The 23,689-nt window shown below is 40.3% G+C and overlaps 1 protein-coding gene across 1 annotated transcript in view; it reads right to left on the bottom strand.

Moving 5' to 3' along the window:
* Positions 1–326: 326 nt before the first annotated feature.
* Positions 327–23,689, bottom strand: part of gabbr2 (gamma-aminobutyric acid (GABA) B receptor, 2) — a gene marked incomplete at both ends in the record, with an annotated part of 170,458 nt that continues 147,095 nt past the window's right edge. The window contains 6 exons of the mRNA XM_083899305.1: positions 327–492; positions 3,194–3,311; positions 11,514–11,643; positions 12,083–12,265; positions 12,424–12,648; positions 15,161–15,271. Coding sequence (XP_083755431.1) covers positions 327–492; positions 3,194–3,311; positions 11,514–11,643; positions 12,083–12,265; positions 12,424–12,648; positions 15,161–15,271 — 933 coding nt within the window. The remainder of the gene's footprint in view (positions 493–3,193; positions 3,312–11,513; positions 11,644–12,082; positions 12,266–12,423; positions 12,649–15,160; positions 15,272–23,689) is intronic.

Raw genomic sequence — 23,689 nt, 5'->3', positions numbered from 1 at the left:
TGTGTGTGTGTGCCTGTAGGCGAGGGGAGCAGATGAACAAGGGGGGCACTGCTCGATGACCTGATCGTGTCATCCAGTGCCCACTCTGTCTCCTCCCACCCGTTCCTGACTGAGGGTTTCAGTTTTCTAGAGAGGCCGGGGTGAAGAGGTACAAAGAGTGAAACTTAGCCCACCCCCCCCCCTCCCTCTCTTCTCCCCCCATGTCCTCTTTGTTTCAAGACGAAAAATACGCACATTATGCTGATGATATCAGTCTATTCGTTGTACAAAAAAAGGAACCATGTAAGTCTCCTCTGCAAAGAGCCAGGCGGAGGAGTGCGCGACGCTCACAGGCCAGAGACCATTACCCGGTAGGAGGGGGGCATGTGTCTGTGGCGCGGGCTGGAACCAGGGCTGCCGCTGGGGCTGGTGCAGCTGGCGTCGATCCCTCCTATGGAAGGCAAGTAGGCATGGTGCAGGATGGGAAGCTGCAAGGACAGTCGACGTTGTATGCTGCAGACGGAGAGAAGGGTAAAGCACACGACGTAAGAGGCAGACACACAAAGTAACCAAGTACGTTTACCATTTTGCAAAATACGATCGTTACCAAAGGCCACACGGTGGGTGCAGTGGTAAGCGCTCTTGCCTTTGCAGCAAGAAGACCTGGGTTTGCGACCCGGTCGGAACAAGGGCATTCTGCATGGAGTTTACATGTTCTCTCCGTGTGTGCGTGGGTTTTCTCCGGGTTCTCCGGTTTCCTCCCACAGTCCAAAAACATGCAGATTTGGGGATTAGGCAAATTGGACACTCTAAATTGACCTTAGGTGTGAATGTGAGAGTGGATGGTTGTTTGTCTCTATATGTCCCTGTGATGGAGTGGTGATCTGTCCAGGGAGTACCCTGCCTTTTGCCTTATGTCAGCTGAGATTAGAGGATAAAGTGGTAGATGGATGATGGATGGATGATCGTTACCGATCTTAATGGCAGAATCTAAGCGTTAGATACTGTTTTTTTCTCGAATTTTTCATAATTAAGCTAGGTTTAACATACAAATACTATGTAAGATTTCGTAGTCGTTACTTGAAAACAGAAAAAAAGTCATGGGGGTGGAGCCAATCCCAGCTGACATAGGGCGAAAAGTGGGGGTTACACCCTGGACAGGTCACCAGTCCATCACAGAGTCAACATCCAGAGATGAACACATATCTGTGGTCACTTTAGAATGTCCAGTCAACCTAATGTGAGAGAACTTCCACAAATACAGAACCTGGGATCGGAACCCAGTGACCTTGCTCCACTGCATCACCATGTGACCCAGTCGTCACCCATGTTGTAATGCGCATTGAACAGAAACAGGTCTGACGCGACGTCACGGTATTTCAGCACTGTGCACCCCCCCCCGTGAGCCAACTGTTGCACATACAGACTGTTTTGTTTACTTTCCTCTGCAGAGAAACATTCTCTGCGACTTCCTCTGTTGAATCCACCGCTTAAAGTAGCTTTGAATGCGCTTGCACCGTGTGTTTTGGACTAAACACTGAAATCCAGCTGTGGTTAGAGAGGATTTGTTCGCCTGGATTTTCTACCTGCTCTTCTTACCTCCATATTCTCACTTAATGTAAACAAAATATATGGCAAATAAACTACTTAGAAACCTCTATGAACATAATTCCTTGACATGATAAAATAATACACATCGCTATTAACTATAATGACCTAATGATGTTTCAAATAAACTGATGGAGATAACACAGGGTGAAATGGTCTGATTCCACACATTCTCACAACTTCGACGTGCAGACGCACAGAAATGATGACTACAAGCAGACCTGCGACTACAATTCAGCAATTCTTCTCATTGTTTTCTTGTATTCTTCAGCTCCCCCTCCCTCCCTTCTTCACTGTTCCTTCTTTACTAAGTCCTTAATCCACTGTGCCTCCCAGCTTCTGGGATCATCTCACGGAGAAAAAAAAAAGAAAAAAGAATGTTTCATGCTTCCACACGGTGTGACAGTTCACACCCTGCCTTGCCAGAGCCACTTCCAGCCATTTGCAAAAAAATTATGCAACCATGTAGCCATTTATGTAAAAAAAAGAAAAAAAAAGAAAAAAGAAATTCATGCTCAGTCAGGGACAGACCAAGAAAAATGTCTTAATTAGAGGGAACTTTGAAATATTAATATTCCTCTGACTTGGCCTGAGGAATACTCTCCAGGCTCCGTCAGTTATTCTGACCCGTTTCTAATTCTGATCTTGCTTATTTATTTATTTATTTTTTTAAATAACAGACGCCAGACTCGGACGGTTACATGCGTTTGTCCTCCCTCCTCTACCTTTTCTTCATTCCACTTTCCAACTTCTTCATATTTGTCACTCTCTCTCCCTCTTCATCTCTCTTCCCTCCATGTGATCAAACATTCATGCAGCATGGGAATAGCTCTGAGTGTTCCTTTACTTCTGTTCTCCCTGTCTATTTTCAGAGCTGTTTTCAATGCAAGCTGTAAATCACTGGTTACATAAGCCTCCGAGTCTTTGCCTCTTCCCCTCTCTCTCTCTCTCTCCGTCTCCTCGACTGTCTTTCTTTCTCTCCATAAACATCCTTCGCTCTTTATCCATCTCCTTTCGTTAACCGCCCTCCCCTCGGTGTTTCATCCACCCTGTCTGCCGTCTCTTTCTCTCTCTCTCTCTCTTCTGTGGTGCATTCTTCTCCTGGTTCTGCTTAAATGAGTGTGGGAGGGCGTGGGAGCTCTCAGTGATGCATGAAGTGTCCCCCCCCCCCATTGATGAAGTCAACATCCCTCAGCTTTGCCACCTTATGAATAATAAGGCAGGTAGATGTGCATTTGTTGCACGAGTGTTTGCACAGAGACCAAGTCGATCCCCTTTTACAACTTGGAACGACAAACAAATGAGCGGCGTGTAAAAGTGTGTAACACTGTGCGTGTAAACGTGTCGGCACAGCACACATACATGCATACATTCTATGTGGTTATTTGTATGTTGGCGTGTGTGTGGGAGAGGAAAAGTACAGGGCCAGTCCATGCTTTCACAGAAGCTCTGTTGCCAGAGCAACCGTCTGAGAGCTGCTGGTGGTTGCGATACATGTGACATGTAGTCTGATGAGAAAGCTGACAAGGCTGAGGGGAGGAGGGGAGAGAGACACGGAGGGGGAGGGGGGGGGGAGGTGAAGTGCTGAAGAAAAGGGAGATCTCACTGTTCAGGTGAGTTGATATCCTCCAGGGGACCTCTGTTTATTCTGGAAGGATCCATGGAGCCCCACTGCGCCTGAGGCTTCTGCTCCAGGTGGTTCTTCAGTATCGACTTCTCGCCGTCTGCAGTGACAAACACACGTGTAGGAGCCATTAGATATGATAGACCAGAGTCAAGTGGGCTGTCAAGTGTGACAAGCAGCTTGACACAGAGAGGTCGCGGACACAGCTGTGGTAAGTTGCACACGAGCAACACCTGAGAAAATGTCTTTTGGGGCCGTTTATTAACATTTTTGTCCTCAGCGATCCGATCAAGTGCGAGTAGAGCTGAGAGCGACTGTTCACACCTGGATGCATCTCCTGTGACCACGTGTTATCGGGTCTAAATTATGATACTATAAGCTTTATTTATATTGCACCTTTCAAATTGATGGACAATAATTAAAACCCCCAAAATATAAAGCAGTGGGAATGCAAGAAAAGAAACAGTAAAAAGAGTTACAATAAAATAAATGCAAAGGAAGAACAAGCAAGATACAATAAAACATAGGCAGAGAGTGGAGCATTGATTTTAGCCTCACTCCACTGGCTGCTCATGCACTTTAGAGTTCATTTTCAAATTCTTTTATTTGTTTTTGAACCCTTAAACAGTCCTTCATCCGCTTTAACGCTCTGGACTGCTTTAAAATCTTAAAACCCATTTTTACCAGTATGACACTTTAAAATCTTTAAATATAATTTTATTGTATACTTTCTACATGATTTTATTGTATGTTTTACTGTTTGTTCTTAGGTCTATTAGGTCTTTTGTTTTTATATCTTATTTGTTTTATTTATCTCTGATGTGCAGCACTTTGTTTCAGCTGTTGTTTTTAAAGTGCTTTATAAATAAAGTTGGATTGGATTGGAGACAAAGAACAAGGAAGTTAAAATATTCCATTAAATCACTGAAATTACATATAGATAAAAAAGGAGCGCTTTAACCAATGGCAACATAATTTCAGATTTTCTACACCTTTTCCAAATTTCAAAATTCCAGACTCAAATTTCCAGACTTTACAGAGAATTTTTCAGCCAACATTAAACATCTGAATACCAATGATGCTTATTATGTAAATAAATGGTTCATGAAGCCAGCCTTCGAAAAACTTGCACAAACCATGACACTGGCTCGACGACATGTATGCAAACAAATAAATAAATGAGTGTGTGTGTGTGTGTGTGTGTGGGACACAACAATCAGTAAGCACTTAATCTACCCATGTCTTCACTTTTGCAAAAAGGGACACGTTCCACAATTGAATCATATATGCAGCGTGACATTTGACACACACACATGGCGGGAGGGGAAAGAAAAAAAAACAGCAGTAGCACCTGTGAGAAACCAATTCCGAAGATAAGTAAAAGTGAAAATAGGAAACGCGTGAACAAGAGGAGAAGTGAGGAGGACAAAATAAATCTTTCCTAAGGCGATTGTCGCGGGAGATGCTGCGGTTGATGAGGTTAAAACACAATAAGAATTGAAAGTGAACAAACATCACTTTTTTAAGATTGCATCTGGCGAGGTGAGTGACCTTATTTTTTGTCTTCTTCTGCACAACAGTCTTCTCCTCTCTCTCGTTGGCCCAGATTTCTCAGCACAATTTGACCTGATTTACTGATCACAGCGCTCCACGCCCCCGATTGGACATCTGAAACTTGGCGGTCTGTTTTTTTTCCAAGCAGACTAGTCCTCATTTAATTTTGAAATGGAAACGGTGTAGCTCTTCGGGCCGTGTTAAAAGCACAGAGACAGGTATTTATATACTTCATTATGGATTCAGACCAAAGAAAGTTTCTTTTCTCCCTTGAAACGAGACTACCGCCTAAATAATAAATAAATCATATTGAGTATTGATCACAACCTCGTACCTCTGCACTTTCTGAACGCTTAAAAGAGTTCACAAGTTCTAATGTGTTTTCAGAAAGTTATAATTTGTTGTACAAGTTGATGCGTTGTAATTCTACCCACACAGAGTGTTTTCCTTCAAAGCTTTATTAGTCTGTGGATATTGTGTAACTCTGACGTTCTTGCTCGCCTGCTCAGTTGTTCAATTATTAACACCCGAGCCGTGACCTCCATTAAGTTATTTATCACGTTCAAAGATGTTTTTTTTTCCTGTATCATGTCATCGTCACATGGAAATATGTGGTTTTAGGATTGCTCGATGGACAGCACAAGCAGAGTGAGGATTTATGAATTCTTACTGACTAAATAATGAGCACGTGCAGCATTAACAACCTCACAACAGTCACAAAATGACGTTAATAGGAGCAGAAGTAAATAAATACAATTACAGTTGGACAATCAATGAAATTATAAATAAATGCACGTCAGGTTTAAAATGCTAGATTAAGTCTTATTTAAAAAAGACGGCTATTTAAGAATTTAAGACTTAAACTGTGCATAGATTTGGGCATTGCACAGGCAAAACTCATCAACTAGAATGTGCTGGGGCTGACTGACAATGGAAGTGGCCTTCTTTCTTTCTTTCTTTCTTTCTTTCTTTCTTTCTTTCTTTCTTTCTTTCTTTCTTTCTTTCTTTCTTTCTTTCTTTCTTTTCCTCTTACAGAGGCAATCCTGACTCCAATGATATTGGAGCAGGAAAGTGTTTTTCAGAAGCAATTGGTTCCAAGTAGAACCTCAGCCCTTGTAGAAGGACCCTTTTGGAACCCTTATTTCTAAGAGTGAATGTTCTTTGGTTTACCTTAAACGTGGAGGGACTGAATGTGTGCTCAATAAATAATGATATTAATTAAATGCACACCAGTAGAATAAATAACATGCTGACCTTTGCCTCCTCAGTTTAAAACCAGGACTCAGCTGTCAAAAAAAACACACCTCAAATATCGTGTGCTGGTGGTGTTCAGTGTCGTGATGCATATTCATTAAAAAAAAAAAAAAAAAATGTCCAGAGAGATAGAGAGGTGTTGTTTCTCACCTTTTGAGAGTGAGTGTAATCACTGATGACATGGCGTTGTTCTCTTTTAACAGTCACTCATTCACGGCCCCCCAAGACCAGCTCTCTGTCTCTTAAAAATGCTGATGACTACAGTTATGGGGCCAGCGGTGATGACGATGATGATGATGATGATGATGATGACAGTCAAGCATAATCAGATTGAGGCAGGGACATTTTTTATGTCCCTGCCTTTTATGTCTTAATGACCCGTGATTTCATCGCACTGATGTCTGCGAGTACAGCCGAGTGTGCTCATGTCTCTCTTTGTGTCTGAACTCTGTTTCTCAGAACTCTCGCTTTCTCTCCTCCAAGTTATCCTTGTGTGAAAAGAAATGTTCTCTCTCTCTTTAAGACTAAAGTTAGTCTGTGAGGATGAAAGCCATGGGCAAAAAGCAAAAGTGACATGTGATCAAGCCAAGAAACAAGATCTAAATCAAAGCAGTCAAAAAAAATTTCAATTACGTCTGTTATAAATAATAATTATTATGTTATGTTTTATGACATCTGAAGGCCACCATAGGCTAAACAGTAGTAGACACAATTGTAAGGTAAGGTGTACTTCATCAGTATCTAACAAGAAATCCTACACAGTGAAACTTTAAAAGTCCAGGCAGGATGTTTTGGTGTATAAAAAGCATAAAAAACCACCATCAGCATCATGTACATCACCAATCACAGGGGATTTCACATACAGAGAGGGTTCCTCCTATTGGATGTTCTATTACAACTTCTCTGCATACAGGTTCTCTCAGTGCAAAGATCTCAGCTCTGGCAGCAACTGTCAATGAGGAAGTCGGACACTAAAGCCTTTAAGGGAGATGTTGCCTCTTTCTGTTCACGCTCGTCTGATGAGAGGACGTCAGAACGAAGAGGTGAAAAAACTGCAGATGAAACAGATGATTCTGTCTACAGCAGATTTCCAGTGACACTAAGCTACAAAGACCTCAACAGCCACGAGTTGTCATTAATTCCGTTTGAGCTCCGAGCTTTTATAACAAAACCTTTCAATCACTCGACTGGAACTGTGACTGTGTTGTTCCAATCGTAGACATTCATCTTTTTTTTTTTTTTTTTTTTTTAAATCTTTGAAATTACTGAAAAATCTTATGACTAATAATAAACTTGACGCAGCTCTGTGGATTCAGCTCTTTAAAGGATAAATATAGAAGTGTTAGAAATCTCACAGATGGTAACTCATTATTTACTCATTTAAAAAAAAAAAAAACTCCTGGCACTGACATCTCAACACTGTGCTCACAACACAGACGTCACTTACAACCTCATATCATTTAAAAAGCAAGACAGTGTTTGGACTAAATAGGAGCTAACGTGTGTATGTGTGTGTGTGTGTGTGTGTTCTTGAATCTATCACCTCTTTAGGACATTTACTGACATGAACACTGACCTCGTCAGAGCCAGTTGTCCTCATGGAGACCAAAATTGTGATCCAAATGAGGCAATAGCCAAAGTTCTGGTTAAGCATTAACTGGTTATAGTTGAGGATAAGGTAGGGTAAGGCTGTCTTAACGAATGGTTACGTTAATGTGAGTTCTTTAAAGGAGAACATGTGTGTGCAAACCTTACAAAAGGCAAATACAAAAGAAAAGTAACAGAAGGAAGCAGAGAACACACTCGAACACAAAGGAGCATTAGACACATTTGCCTGCGAGTGTTCTCATTAACTCACATCAGCTCATTGCATAACTATGAACTTTCACTAATGAGAGGCAAATCCAACATACTTGGCTCCACATCCACTGAAAGAAAACGGCAGTTTTAAGTTGTTGTTTTTTTTTACCTCCTCTTAACTCAGATGGATCAATTAGAAAGACACTCCTGAGAGCAGCATCTGTCGTGCTGTACATGCTGTAAAATGGTGCCTGCTGCAAAGCAATGCTGCTGCTGCTGCTGCTGCTGCTGCTGCTGCTATTCACTGATTCAATTTGAGGACCCTGACTTCATAGTATAAGTTACAGCCGAAGGAAGAGTCAGGCAGAATTTGGGAGACTAAACTGACACATGGGAAAGACCGATATGACATGCATCTCTCAACACTGAGGGGAAACAAGATCTAATTTAATCTGTTTAATGAGATGTAAGAAGGAAGTTTGTATCGTTAATGAGATTTCCTGGAGGTCAGTGAACGTGTCTTGACGGTCAGCGATGCTAGAGGCCTGTCAATCATCTGAGGGGCCCTGTGATTGGCAGAAAAGTAAGACGGAACACATGTTCGTGGGTTTCCTGATAGTTTTGTGTACAACAGGCAGAGCTAATTTGCCTCATATTTCATCAACCGAGGCAAGGTTTTTGGAAGTCTAAAACACGGATATACAAAGGTTTTTCATGCCATTAACAACTCCTGTCAGCAGAAACATCTGCTGGTAGCAGTGCCAGCCACCGATTGCTGGTCGAGAAAAAAAGAGATTTCAGGCCCAGTTATTTATACATAAATAACTGACCAACCCCATGTTGATAAAAAATAAGGTAAGACGAGATAACTGGAACAAGTAAACACAATAATTACCTAAAACTGATATAAGGAAATGCAGTAACAGTGTGTTTATACACTACCGTTCAAAAGTTTGGGGTCACCTATACAATTTTGTTTGTGTTTTTCATCATCAAAAGAGTTGCAAAATGAATAGAAAATGTAGTCAAGACATTGACAAGATTAGAAATAATGATTCTTATTCAATAATAATAATTATGCCTTTCAAAGAAAACTGTTTTCAGTTGTGCTAACATCATTGCACAAGGGTTTTCTAATCATCCAATAGCCTTCTAACGCGATTAGCAAACACAATGTACCATTAGAACACTGGAGAGATGGTTGCTGTAAATGAGCCTCTATACACCTATGTACATATTCCATTAAAAACCAGACGTTTGCAGCAAGAATAGTCGTTTACCACATTAACAATGTATAGAGTGTATTTCTGATTCATTTCATGTTATATTCATTGAGTTCAAAAGTGCTTTTCCTTCAAAAATAAGGACATTTCTAAGTGACCCCAAACTTCTTAACGGTTGTGTACCGTATCATACACTGTCTATCTTGTATTATGTCCTACAGCGCTGTCTATCTAAAAGTGGCTCCGCCTTTCAGACAGTTCCTCCAAACATCATGCGTCTACGCCCGCCCACTGCTCCATTGATTGAGACGCTGAGCTTCCCTGGAAGTGAAGCTTTTGCTGCAATTATCCAAACACAGTCCAGCTCACCAAAGTGTCAAAAAAAGCTATTTTATGCTCAATTGAGATCAACTGAAGCTCAGCTTTCACTGGATTTAATGCACCGTGCTGCTACGGGAATGTATGAGAAGAAAACGGCGCCAGATGATCTGTGATAAACGGCCCGAATCTGAACGAAATAGTCATATAGTTGACCACGTTTTACCGCACATTAAGTCATAAAATGTAAATACAACATTTATTTCATGACATTTCAGAGGAAGCGGAGCTTCCCTTGCTGTCTTAAATCAATCGCCTCTGCCAGCCACGACCCTGCACTAAATCACGCTCCTTCTGCGTGTCGTGTGCTTGCCAAGTTCTGTTTATGATGTGACGGTAGGACTAAGCATTAGGCCTGTTGAATTATTCCGCGTGACTGTGCTGATAAACCAAAGCAGGTGAAATCGTGACGCCGTAAAGACTGAAAAAAAAACTCGTCCAGCACGAGTTAGTGCGAAGACAGAGATTGTTGAGGATGTAGTGCAACAGCCATCTGATTTGTGTAGCTACCTTGGACCCAGAGGCTGACAGGGAGAACTGCATGGATAGAGTGGAAATCAAGCCTCTACTGCAGATAAGGACTCAGGACTAAACTGGTGAGTCTGACGATATCGGGCTGACAGTTCCATCTGAACAAGCTCAGTGAAAAAGAATAGAAAATGGACAGTGGGCCACATTCAGCAGCAGTGCCCGTAAGCAATGTGCAGTTTGTTTACTGCAATGAAAAATGCAGTGACAGCAGGCACATCAACAGCTGTGAGCTAAACCCCTGCGAAAAACCTTTACTAACTTGAGTACACGTTTTATTATTTATTCACTAATGCTGCAACCGCCATGGTGTAAATGATGCACACCGGTGTGCAGTATGTGGTGGTTGACGGAGTCGTTGAGTTCATACTCAACTCTTAACTCAGTTTAAAAAGTGATGTCCTGTAATAAGGTTCCCCGACAAAAATCATTTGGCTCTAGGTCTCACTTATTTTAAAGGACTCATATTATACCCTAGTTCTCCAAGTTAACCTAGTTCCCTGGTGTCCTAATCAACATGTTTGTGACATGCTTTGGTCAAAATACCATAAGGATGAAGCACCACAGCAGTTCAATCACCCTGCCAAAACAGCCCTGTTCAGAACGCTCAGTTTTGAGTGTCTGTCTCTTTAAATGCAAATGAGACAGAGGAAACTACGTCAGCGTCACTGAGGCTCCGGCAGCTAACAGCAGTTAGCATTTGGAAAAGTCATAATTTGCAGACTCTAGCCGGCACATTGCCGTCCTATATAACATGTATCCACTGAACACGTAAATCCTCTGAGGCTGGAAGTTTGTGTAGAACTCTGTGCTGCACTGTGGAGCCAAGAATAGAACACTTTGCAGACTTCCGCTCTTCCAGATACTATTGCCCTCGCCTGCACTCTCACGTTTTTTTAGGGACAAAGCGGAGCTCCGTGTGACAACAATTACAGGAATGTGTCATTGTGACGTAACAATGATTGTGGAAGTCAAAATTTCGCGTTTTATCTCCTGTACTTAGACTAAACATGACTTAGTCATCTTTTTTCACACTTTGCCATCTCATAGGGCCTCCAGAGTCCCAAATATAAGTATTAAAATGATTAAAAAGTTGATTTTGCATAATATGTCTCCTTTAAGAGATTCTTGACTTGCCGTCAGATGGAGTTCAGCTTAGTTTCTGTCCTTTCTTCACCGGCGAAGCTGCTTCTCTGAGTGAAGCATCGAAATCCTTTCATCCACTCAGCATGCAAATGCAGTTTAAACATTGTGAAAGTTGATCTCGTACAGGTGGTGCACAATATAGAGAATTGCATCGGTTTCAATTACACTTCAGTGCATTGAGACAGGACTGAAAACCTGATTAAGGCCTTTACCTACTGCTGCAATATGATTTTCAGCCACCGGCAGCAGCACTGACCAGCTTAGACTAATGAATATTTAACCATCTTGGCTTTTACATGGCTTTTGAGGACAAAATATAGTGATTCTTGTTGTTTTACATCAGGGTCACACATTCAAATCAGAAAGAATAACAGGTGACCAGCTATAGTACAGACTAAAACATGCAGCCAGTTTCTCACCTTTGCCATCCGTGAAGTTGCGTATGCTGAGGATGTTATTTGCGTCGGGGTAATGGTTCTGTTTGATGTAGGGAGTTTTCTCCGGAGTGTCCTGCAGCTGCATGGTCACTTCCTCCAGCTCCTTGTCCAGCTTTTTTTTTTTTTTAAAAGGGAAAAACATATTTATTTAAAGAAATGACACCTAAAATAGATGAAGCTATTTTGCAAACACTATCGACTGTAAGTTGGTGCAATCTACTTTGCATTTTCACAGAAACTGAGGCAGGCGTGATTTGACAAATGTGGCTCCTGCCGTAATGTAAAGACTTTGCTGATACAAAGCAGATGTGAGTGCCAAGTTTTTTTTTAAAGACTTAATGACAATAAAGTCTCTTGGCAGTGACTAGAACTAACCATCATCTATTAAAAGTTAATAGAATGACCTGCTACAGTTGAATCAGTGTTTAGCGCTTTAGTTCTCCTCTTCTTGAACCAAGGCTCTAATTCCGATCATAAAATTCTTAAAAAAAACACTCTTCTGTCCTGTAAAATATAAAAACACATCATGATTTTTTTTTTTTCTCTCTGACCTCTGTTATCCTCATACGGAGGCGGTGGTTGTCGGTCTGTAGCCCGTCCAGCCGAGAAGTGTTAGCCTGGTTGACACTGGTGACCGAGGTGGACGTCTTGGAATCTTCCTTTTTCTGGTTCTGCGTGAACTTTAACCTCCTGTTCTGGGTCGCTGCATCTGGGTTGGTTCTCATGGTGATAAGCTAAAATATATTTTAAGTATTAGTCACGGCTGCACAGTGGAATAAAAAAGCAACACACAACTGTTTAAGCTGTATTTATTTTAGGGGCTTAGGAAAGGACGAGTTGATAATGAAGCATAATTTTGCCCTATTATTTCAGCTCTTTCACACAAACTGACCTTGGGAACAAAGACGAGGCAGAGCGTGATCGTGCTGCAAAAGATGATCACCAGCGCTACGATGCAGAACTGCACATTGGGCTGATCTCTGGTCAGGAAAGACACGGCGGCACCGATGATGCACATGATGCCCACGTTGTACACACTCATCCCGATGTATTTGCTGTCATTGAGGGCAGGGATGCTCACGTTCCTGGTCTCCCATGCCAGGAAACAGCCAAACAACTATCAGAGAGAGAGAGAAAAAAGAAAGAGATAAAGTAGTTTTTTTGATAAACAGATTGGACTTAAAGTAAGAGGACAAGTTCTTCTGAATAAGGCAAACGATTTTATCTTCATGTTTTAATTGAGTGTTCTTTTCATTGTTCAAATATAGTGAGAAGTCGCAGGTTTCATGTAGTTCTGTATTTTATATTACAGTACGGTAACAATATGGTAGTAATATGATAATAATTAGGTAGAAGTAATGTGATAATACATCTTATTTTTATAGTAATTGCTAAGTAATAGTTTGATAATAATGAAAATGTTTGAGGGACATAACTTATCAATGAAATGATAAAAAAAAAAACAGTTTCATGTGAAAGTATTATAACTATTATTATAGTAATGCTCTACTAAGATGTTACTTGAATATTGCTGGAAATAACTGTGATATAATGTCATTTTTACACTGTTCTAACCAAGATGCCTTTTGAAACCAGGCTGTATCAGCATCAAATTATGTGAGGAGACCAGTTTTCAGCTTGTTCTGTCAGTATTTGTATGTAATGAAAGTGAACTCATTGTCTGGCGGCTCATTAGAATTGCACTAGGCTTCCTTTTACCCGCTGCATAATTCACAGTGTGCTGCTGTGTAAGGAGACAGTGTCTGCTCGCTCTAAAGTCTACACGAGAACTGGTGGAACGACGAGGGGCAGAATTAGAGGAGCAGCCATCAAGGATTAGTGTGTGATCCTTGAGTGTGTGTGTGTGTGTGTATTTGGCAGAGAGATGTTGTGTTTGTGTATGCATTCATATGTGTGTGCTTGTATTAGTTATTTTGGGATCTTATCAGGCATAAACTACAACTAAAACCTGCTCCTAATGAAGCAGAACCTCATTTCTGAGGAACTGGTTAAGTTTAGGGTGAATATTTGAATTGTGCTTTGATTAAAGTTGAGGATAATGCTTTGTTTGGGCTGCACAAGTCCTAAAAAGAATAGCTGTGTAAACCTGTGTATGTGTGTGTGTGTGTGGGGGGTGACTAATAATGCATTTTTTTGCTGTGCTGTCCTTCTCTATGTCTCATACAAATGAAGACTCCTGTCAATCACTCTGCTCTAGCTTTGTCTACCTGCTCCACTTTTTTTTTTTTACTTGTATATCAAAAGTCCTTCAAAGTTACCTGACAATTTACTCACTCCTTAAATTCCCACTCTAACGTTTTTTTTTTCTTCCAGCTGTATATTTTACTCAGCATCCTCTACATTCTCTCACTCTGCTTTAAGATGATTTATTGCCGCGTCTCGTTCCTTCATCGTCACCTCAAAATAAATGCAGTGAGGTTTGCATAATTTACAGCTGCTCCTGCTTCACACAGATTTGAAAAAAAAAACACACACACACACACAAAAAACACTATGTGGTGGGGAAATTGAATTTTTTTCTGAGGTGTGTTAGTTTGATTGGAAGACAGTGGTCTCGCACACTGTGACAGGTACCATTACAGCTCATGGGCTGGGGCCTGTCCATGACAATATGAAATATTAATATTACTAATGGAATAAACATAAAGCTAAGTAAATATTCTCTACTATACTGGAACAACGAGCAATACTGAACAGCCTTGATCTTAATCTTGTCATGGCCATCATGATAATCTGGATTTATTTAGATTTTATGGTACAAAAATGTTCATTCAGTGAGTTCTTCTGCCCCTTTTTTTCAAGATAACTTTCACTTTCGATATCTACAGTCTTGAGAAGCTGATCAGCTGAATCTCCTACGTGATTGGACCGTTCCGAGGAAGTCCTGAGGGCTCCCGTTATGACAAGTATAATTATGCTTGAAAAAAGCTCTATTTCTCTACTTTCCGCTATCCATACATCCATCCTCTACCGCTTTATCCTCCACATGAAAAAGTCGGGGTCAGATCACCAGTCCATCGTCTTTGAATTTCTACATATCACAAATGCAGTTACGGTAATGAAAAGTATGCATGCCAAATCCTGTCAGCGACGACATAAGGGTTAATACCGTCACTCTGACTCTCCACATTATAATCTTGTTTTATTTTTGTCTATTATGTACGCAGCAACATTAATTCCCCTTAATTCCATGATGAAAGTGGAGCAGCATTTTCTTGTCCAAAATAAAGTCTGAATATAGAGAATGTGCAGATTGCAATTTTGGCCTAAGAAAGTAAAACGTTGAAAGAAAGTCACATTTTGGATGACGGAAATACAGGGCATGGAAACGCTGACTCAGAATTCCAAACTTATCTACATCTCCGCCAAAAATCAGACTTCCCAATATTCTTATTTTAATTATAGAGTTAGTGTGTGTGTGTGCCTTTTTGACTCAATAACTTCTGGTGGTAGCTTTGCGGACACATTTTTTAAATCACATACAAACCAACGTCCAGCCTCATATTTCGCATTCATGAGGCCATTTAGAGTCAAACCACCTGATACCAGCGCATTCATCACATAAGAGTCGAACACAGGCATTAAGTGTGCGAGTTATTCCCTCTCACCATTAGCAGTCCCTTGTAGGCATAGACGATGCCCAGCCAGATGGTCATATGGGTGTTCTCACAGTGCTCCAAAAAGGGACGGATGGAAATGTCCCGGCCTTGGGGGTCCGCCTGGAGACAACACAAACACATAAACACACAACGATGTGAATGAAGAACCCCGGAAATGTACTTTTACATACATGTTAGACGGATAAACAAATGCTCATTCAGCATTTAACCCAAGGAAAGAGCTCAAAGTCAATGTCACACTCACAGACAACAGCTATACATACATATATATGTATATGTACGTATATATGTATATATATATATATATATATATACACATATATGTATATGTGTATATATATATACATACATATATATACGTACATATACATATATATGTATGTATATACAGATATACATATATATGTATGTATGTATATATAAATATACATATATATGTATGTATGTATGTATATATAGATACATATATACACATGTATAAATATACATATACATACACATATATATGCATATACACACATATATATACATATGTATGTATATGTACGTATATATGTATATATATGCATATCTATATATATATATGTTGTATATATAGATATACATATATATACATATATATATACATATGTGTGTATATGTATGTATATATAGATATACATATAAACATATACATACACATATATATACATATATACACATATACACACACACACATATATATATAGCTTATTTATTAATGTCATTTTTCACCTCCCCCTTTCCATTTCGCTCTAACACTTGTGTTTCGACTGCAGCAGGTAACTTACAGGGGCAAATGATGCTAAAACACCTCTAACTCCTTGTTAGTTAGTGCTTTAAATAGCTTTTAATAAGAACATTTGGATCTATCCGAGGTCACACTAACATACTGTGTAGTATCAACTTAACATCATTACTCTCGACACGAGCGTGTGCGTGTGTGTAGTTTCAGTAAAAAGGACTAGGCAGATGGTGTGTTTATGTGTGTGCGGGCGTCCACGGCACAGCTTTTCATCGGCTGAATTATAAATATACTATTCACTCACAATGTGTCGTTATTGTGTCACCGCATTCTCCATTCAACTCGGCAATAATGGAAATTACAATAGCATGATTTTTATCTATGGCCTTGATGGCTTCACATTAGCGGGTCTCCACAGAGCGATCGCTTAAAATGGAAAATTGGTGCAGAGAGAGCTAATGTGCTGAACACAAACAGATGTGAACAATATTGTTTCTGTACATCTTTGAACTGTTGTGTTATAATGCAGTGTATTCTCGAGCATTCATTCTCCATGCATCTGACTTGGAAATTGGCACAGGTTTCACTTTCAACATTCAAGGATTACGTATGCAGTAACACATCACACAGCATTTGGGGAAAAAGACACAGAAGCGACAACGCAGCAGAGCTGCAGAATTCTCCACCATCTTTTCCGAAAGGGCTTCGAAAAACCTCAGATGTTTCAAAACAGGAACAGATTAAACAGCCAGAAGAACTGCTTCAGCAGCGATTTTACACACTTTTGTCAAAGCGCTCTGGTAACCCTGTCTGAGAGTTCCCATGGCAACCGCACGGCTCACGTCACTCACGTTTCGGAGTATTTTGGCAGGCGCGAGCAGAGGATTCTAGTTCTAACTTTTGTTTCCGCTCGACAAGCTGTGACGGTGGAAAGAAAGTAGGACAGGAGATGATGCGAGGATGGGCTATTTATTCATTTGTTTTTTATATATATATATATATATATATATTTTTTACAAGGAACCATAATTAGTCGGCACAGTGCAGAGAAAGAAAAAAAAGCACAACTTTTTTTTTTTCTCAGACAGCGACTTTCTTCATGAAACACTTCTTTCAACCTATTTTTAAGTCTTTCTCGAATGCGTCGGAAACGAGCATGACACAGACATGACTTATGCATGAGATGCGCTTGTTTGGCCAACTCTCTTGGCAGAAATCCTCTCTGCTCTGAAGAAGTGGTACGATTTTGAATCTCTTTGGAAACAGCGGCCACACGTCCTGTGTCAGCCATGTTGAACTGCAGTGGTCGTATTAAGGCATTGGCTTCATCTGCTTGTTAAAGTGACTGTTTTTAGGACAAAATCATGCAAAGCCTAAGAAACATATGCTCAGAGAGACATTACATGCATAGTTATTTGATATATTCTTCACTTAATTGCATTTCTAGTCAGTTTTGCACACATACGTCTACCAAATTGATGAGCGTGTTTTAGTTTGTTGAGGAGTTTCTCCTCATGTTGGATGTTATTAAGTCACATTTTAAGTTTAGTTATCCATCACAGATGCAGCCTATATGAAAACTCTTTACATTTACCCTAAAATTAAGGTGTACATTTAGCAAAACCATATGAAAGGGTGCTAGAATGTTTGTATTCAGAAACACATAATGAAATTCCTTGGCATCTTAAGCACTGAGGCATATTTACAGTTTCTGCCTGAGCGACCTTCTTTTAACAACAATGCTCTAGGAAGTTACACTTTCTTTGGTTCACTCACTATGAGAGACACACACACACACACACACACACACACACACACACACACACACACACACACACACACACACACACACACACACACACACACACACACACACACACACACACACACACACACACACACACACACACACACACACACACACTCTGCACCAGCGCTCTTTGCATAGTTCCAGCTCGAAGCAAACTTGTGTCACTAACAACAAAAAAAGATAAGACCAAATGAGATATAATGCTTATTAGGCTTGGGTCTCTATCACAACACAGCAGACAGGAGCTCTCCCTTTTTTTTTGGAGGGAAGCTGTCTGGAGAGTTGCCAGGCAACTGAAGCTGTAGGCAGCGGGTGGGCCCCAAAGCGGTGGTGATGGCAGTAAAAGTGCCGGTTCACTGTCATTTTTCACAGCATTAGCCCTCTAACGGGATCACTCTGGGAGGGCTGGAGCGGGCACAGTACTGGCAGATTGTCCATGGAGAGAAGCAGCTCGATGAGGCGATAAAGAGGGTGACGGAAGGAAGAGGGAGGAAAGATGAAGGGTGGAATGGAGAGATAGGAGTGAGAAATATGGATGGAAGATGGAAGGTGAAATGAAGGGAATAATAAAGAGATAGCAGGATTGATGGCAGGAAGGGGACATGGTGAGGTAAGACAAATAGACGCTGTCAATACCACCTCAAAGAGATATGAGGAGATTAAGGAAGAAAGAAATGAAGAAATAACAGGAGAGCAGATGGAAAAGTAAAAAAAAAAAAAAAAATCCAAAGAGATGGAAAGGAGGAGGTAAAAGTTTTTCTTCACTGCACCTGTTTTCACTGCATCTTATAAAAATGCGTATTATCATTATGACAATGTCCACTTAAAGACTTTTTATTCTCTATTTTTTTTGTACTTGTGTATTGTATGTTTTGGGTAACATCTACTGCACGTCTGCCCGTTATGGGCACATGTGTCAAACCCAAGGCCCGGGGGACAGATGTGGCCTGCCACATCATTTTATGTGGCCCGCGAGTGATTAATTAGTCTTAAAAATCTGTGTTAAAATAGGTCTTTGCTGCTTTAAGGCATGCGTTGACCATAAACTACATTTCCCACAATGCACGGCGATTGCGTTACCCGCAAAGTGACGGCACCGCCACTAGATCGCAGTGTATCATTGTATATGCATCATGCGACGAGTGAAATCAGTAATAAATACAGAAAGTTATTTAGCAATATGTTACAGAGTAGTTACCTTTATTTACCTCCTCCGTACAGAGGAGGCGGACACATTTCTGTATAAGCATAAAACTTTGTCTCTGTTATGATGAATTATGGCTTCCACTCACTAAAAGTTGATTTTGTATACTATATACTTAAATGATTAGGACACCATGCAAAGAAATAGAAATGCATGGCAGAGCAAAAACACAAAACAAGCCAAAAAATATCAGCATAGACCTACAGAATATCAGTATAGTATGTTTTTTTTCACAGTGATGCCAAAATCAACACTAGGGGGGCTTCGTTTCTCTGACAACATGATGATTTATGGTCTTCTGGAGAGAAGGAACAGAGAAACAGCAAGTGAGGTAGGAAATGAAGGAGAGCAGTGCTAAACAAATGTATTAGACCACCTGTCATAAAACAAGAACACATAAATATTTAAGAAAATCTTTCAAAAACCTGTTTTAAAACAAAAAATGCTGTTGTTATGAATTCACCTTTTTATGCCCACATTTGAGCCGGCTCACTGGGCTTCTTCTATGAGAAGTCAGAAATTAATCAAGCATAACGTTCAACCACTAAAATTACTTTTTCTGTTCAGGTATGCAAGGAAATAACTATAATTTGACATCTTAATCAAGAAATAATAATGTGCTTTACTTGAGCTTTTTCTGTTTTTTTTTTTGTTTTTTTGTAAAATAGTAAAACTGGTGTATTACAGAAACATAAAAACATTATTTTGCTTTGCTGGTAATTTAGGGCAGCTGTGGCATGACCCTTACATTGGGCGGTGGCATAAAACTGTACTGCACTGTACATACAGATGAGCTATCAGCTAACTCTGGCCCTCACACTTAAAACTGTAACAAAGCAGGAGTTGAATACTGTGTGGAGATTTAGACTTCATGCACTTTATATTTTGTTTAAATTAAGAGAATTGTGAAGGGAAAGCCATGGAGAATAGAGGATGACTCTCTTTCTTTACTATTCTCTGCAATAGAAGATTGTAAAAGTTTTATCATGAAAAGATTGCACAGAATAATTGTGTTGGGATTACTCCAGGGATTTAATCATTTACATTTATGCACAGTGAGGCTTTCTGAAGGATCTACCATAAACAGTATGCAAAGCCATGGCTCTAGAATAAGAACAACACATTTTTGGATTTTCTGATTTGTGATTGGTAATCTGTTAAAGGACTCATATTATATCCTACTTCTCCAAGTTAACCTAGTTCCCTGGTGTCCTAATCAACATGTCTGTGACATGCTTTGGTCAAAATACCTTAAGGATGAAGCATCACAGCCGTTCAATCACTCTGCCAAAACAGCCCTTTTCAGAACGCTCAGTTTTGAGTGTCTGTCTCTTTAAATGCAAATGAGACAGAGGAAACTATGTCAGCGTCACTGAGGCTCCGGCAGCTAACAGCAGTTAGCATTTGGAAAAGCCATCATTTGCCAACTGCAGCCGGCACATTGCCGTCATATATAAAATGTATCCACTGGACACGTAAATCCTCTGAGGCTGGAAGTTTGTGTAGAACTCTGTGCTGCACTGTGCAGCCAAGAACAGAACACTTCGCAGACTTCCGCTCTTCCGGATACTATTGCCCTCGCCTGCACTCTCGCATTTTAGGGAGAAAGTGGAGCTCCGTGAGACAACAATTCCAGGAATGTGTCATTGCGACGTAGCAATGAGTGCGTGTTTTACTTAGACTGAGGCGGGCCACAAAAACATGAGCGAGTCATTTTTTTGCCTACTCATAGGGCCTCCAGAGTCCCAAATATAAGTATTTAAGTGATTAAAAAGTTGATTTTGCATAATATGTCTCCTTTAAATGTCAGCGGGGTTAGATACACAGGGTACCAGCCCCACCAACTGTTTGCCTGGGCACAGAGACAGAGTGTTGTTGAGAGAAGTCACACAAACACAAACACATTATCCTCTGTAGCACCAACTGTTTTCATGTGTGTAAATGAAGACATTTTTAGAATGTGTCTTCAGGCACGGGTGGAGGAAATGCCCTTTGAAATGCACCACCAACCCCATCATCCTGCCGCAGTACAAGAAAAAAAGTATAATTAGATTTTATAGGTTTAGCTTTAGATAGATGAAACAGTATGAGACTTAAAGCCTGGCAGTTAGTGGACAGTCAACATTTTCAAACGACTCTGCTCCTTCAATGCAATTACTGTCCAACAAACAGGATACAAAGTTCACTATAAGTACTTTTCCTTGTTGAAAGTGCTTTTGGAAGAGACCCAAAAAAAGTTTCTTAATCTCTGTGACTGCGTAGAAAAAAGTGAAGAAACAACTGTAGTTTGCAGAGAAAAATGTCAAAAGGACAGATTTATTTAAAAGGAATAAATAAGGGAATGTAGAAAAGCCAGGACGAGAGATAAGTAGAGTGGCATGGTGAGAAAAACAAAAAAACAAGTCAGGAGCACACAGTGCAATGAGATGAAAGGATTTCATGTCTCATCCAAGAGTCTTCTTTAGTTCAGAATAAATAGTGAAAAAATCCCGGTATTTAGATTCTGAAGGCTGCAAACCGTGTCTAGAGAGTCGTTAAGTTAAATAATGCAGATCTTTCACCCCCTCTGATCCAGTTTCAGGTTGTTGGTTTCACCTGAGTCAGAGGAGCTCTGCTCACACTGAGATTCATCCACCAGCTCATCTGGACAGGACTCAGGTGTCCACCTACACCTGAGGAACAAGGGACTCTTTGTCCTGATGAGAATGTTCACATTCTGGCACCGGGAAGACGGATGGTTTGAAAGAGGAGTGAAGGGAGACAAAGCCATTAATGTCAACCGGGAGAAAACATCACTCAACAGAGGAGGCGGACTAAGACACCATCTACACTGCTGTCCTGAGCTCTGAACAAAGAACAACAGAAAACAACAAAACAACAAAGGCCACAGTACATTTACATGCACAGTTTAATCGAGCTAAGGCCGTAGTCTGACTAACACAAGCAATCGGACAACTTGCCAAGTCCGACTATACATGTGGAAGAGACAATTGATTTATTGAATGTGTATGTCTGATCGTCTCCATAGGTGGCGCTGTACATCTCTATAAAGTAGTGTGTATTGAATCAGTTTCCTGTTGACCTTTAGGTCAAAGACAAACAAACAGTGAACAGCGAGATTGACGGTAAAATGGACTGTGCTGCGGTTCTGTATGTTTGTATGTTAAGTATGGAACAAGTTAAACGGAGCATGACTTGTGTTGTCTGAAAAAAGATGCTTGGCGCCGTATCCAGCAAAACTACAGCAGTTTATACGTTGTCTTCTTCTAATTAAGGGTCAAAGACCGGAGAGGAACGCTAAGGTATAGACTCCACTCTGACTAAGCGTATACATGCAGGAGTAATCGGACTATGAATCGCATTATCCAGGTTAGTCCGACTAAAACTAGCTCGCTTTTATTCGGACTACCGTGTTTACATGACATTAAGAAAACCAAAATATTGTCTTAATCCGACTAATATCGGACTTTTAACATGCATGTAGATGCAGACTCCTGACCTAACAATCCTCTTTCACACCTTGACTCAGGTGAAGCCAACAACCAGAAGTTAGGAGTGGTGAACAATCTGCATTGTTTAATCTAACGACTCTCTAGACAGGTTTCCAGCTTTCTGAGTCTATACCTTTGGATTTTTCCACCAGTTTGTCAGAACTGAAGAAGCCTCTCGGATGAGAGGTGAAACGTCTTCAAACTAAACTCAAGCAGGTCCAGTCGCCTACGGACAAGAAACCTTCACAGACATGAGAGGATGAAAGGCTTCCCGGTGCCACAGTGAATTAAAGGAAATAATTTGAAAAGCTGTGAGCTCTGTTTCTATCAAATCCTGACCTGCAATAATGGCCTCCAGACAAGCAGACAGGAGAAAGTGCATGATGGCTGATGAGCTCAGCCAGTTGGATTGGGGAGCTCTTGCCAAAAAGAAAGAGTCTGTACTCATTCAGGAGATATTTACTTGTGCACTCACAGTGTCCAGCTACATTTCAGCCCTAAACCTAATTCGGGAGTTTCAGACCACAGCTCCTGAAAAACAACCCATGATCCTAATCATTGTAACCTGTATCTCCCATGAATAATGCATTTGGTTCCCTGAAACTCCAATAAACATGAATATTTTTTTTATTTTCATTAATATGCACCAAATTCCCCCATTCTAATTAATGTTCTGTGTTCTGATTTAAGTGTGGCCAATTAGTTTTTTGTGATAGCACTGTTTGGTTGGGGAAAAAAAATGCAAATGCATCCAACATTTCTGGACATAAATGGACAGTCAAGAGCAATGGACATCATGTGCTTGGACAAAGAGTTCACAGGACAAGAAAAACAGTTATTATGCTAAATTAACAATTAAAAAATCCATTTAAATAATCAAAAAGGTCAGTGAATTGGAGATACGCAATGTTCGCAAAACAGGTATATGTACCTGTATTGAAATCTAAGAAAATCAAAATACTGTAAAAGAATGTATAAAAATGTAAAGATTTTTCCACTTTATAAATTCATTTTGTTGATATTTAATTGTACTTTAATTTTCGGTTATGAAAAAACAGTCAAAAGTAATTAAAAAGAATTTGACCCATTGACTTTAAATAAATTATACTAATTAAATGAATTATTATAATTATATGGTCAAAAGCCTGAATATGTGACCTATAAACACACACCCCCAGGATGTCCATATAAGGAGTTGTGTATTAATCCCACAGCAATTTACCAGGGGTGCCCCTGCGGCACGGATCCG

Source organism: Microchirus variegatus (genome assembly GCF_963457635.1).
Source record: "Microchirus variegatus genome assembly, chromosome: 13".
NCBI lineage: Eukaryota > Metazoa > Chordata > Actinopteri > Pleuronectiformes > Soleidae > Microchirus > Microchirus variegatus.
Note: the sequence above shows the minus strand (reverse complement) of the source record. Positions and strands in the feature narration are given on the sequence as shown.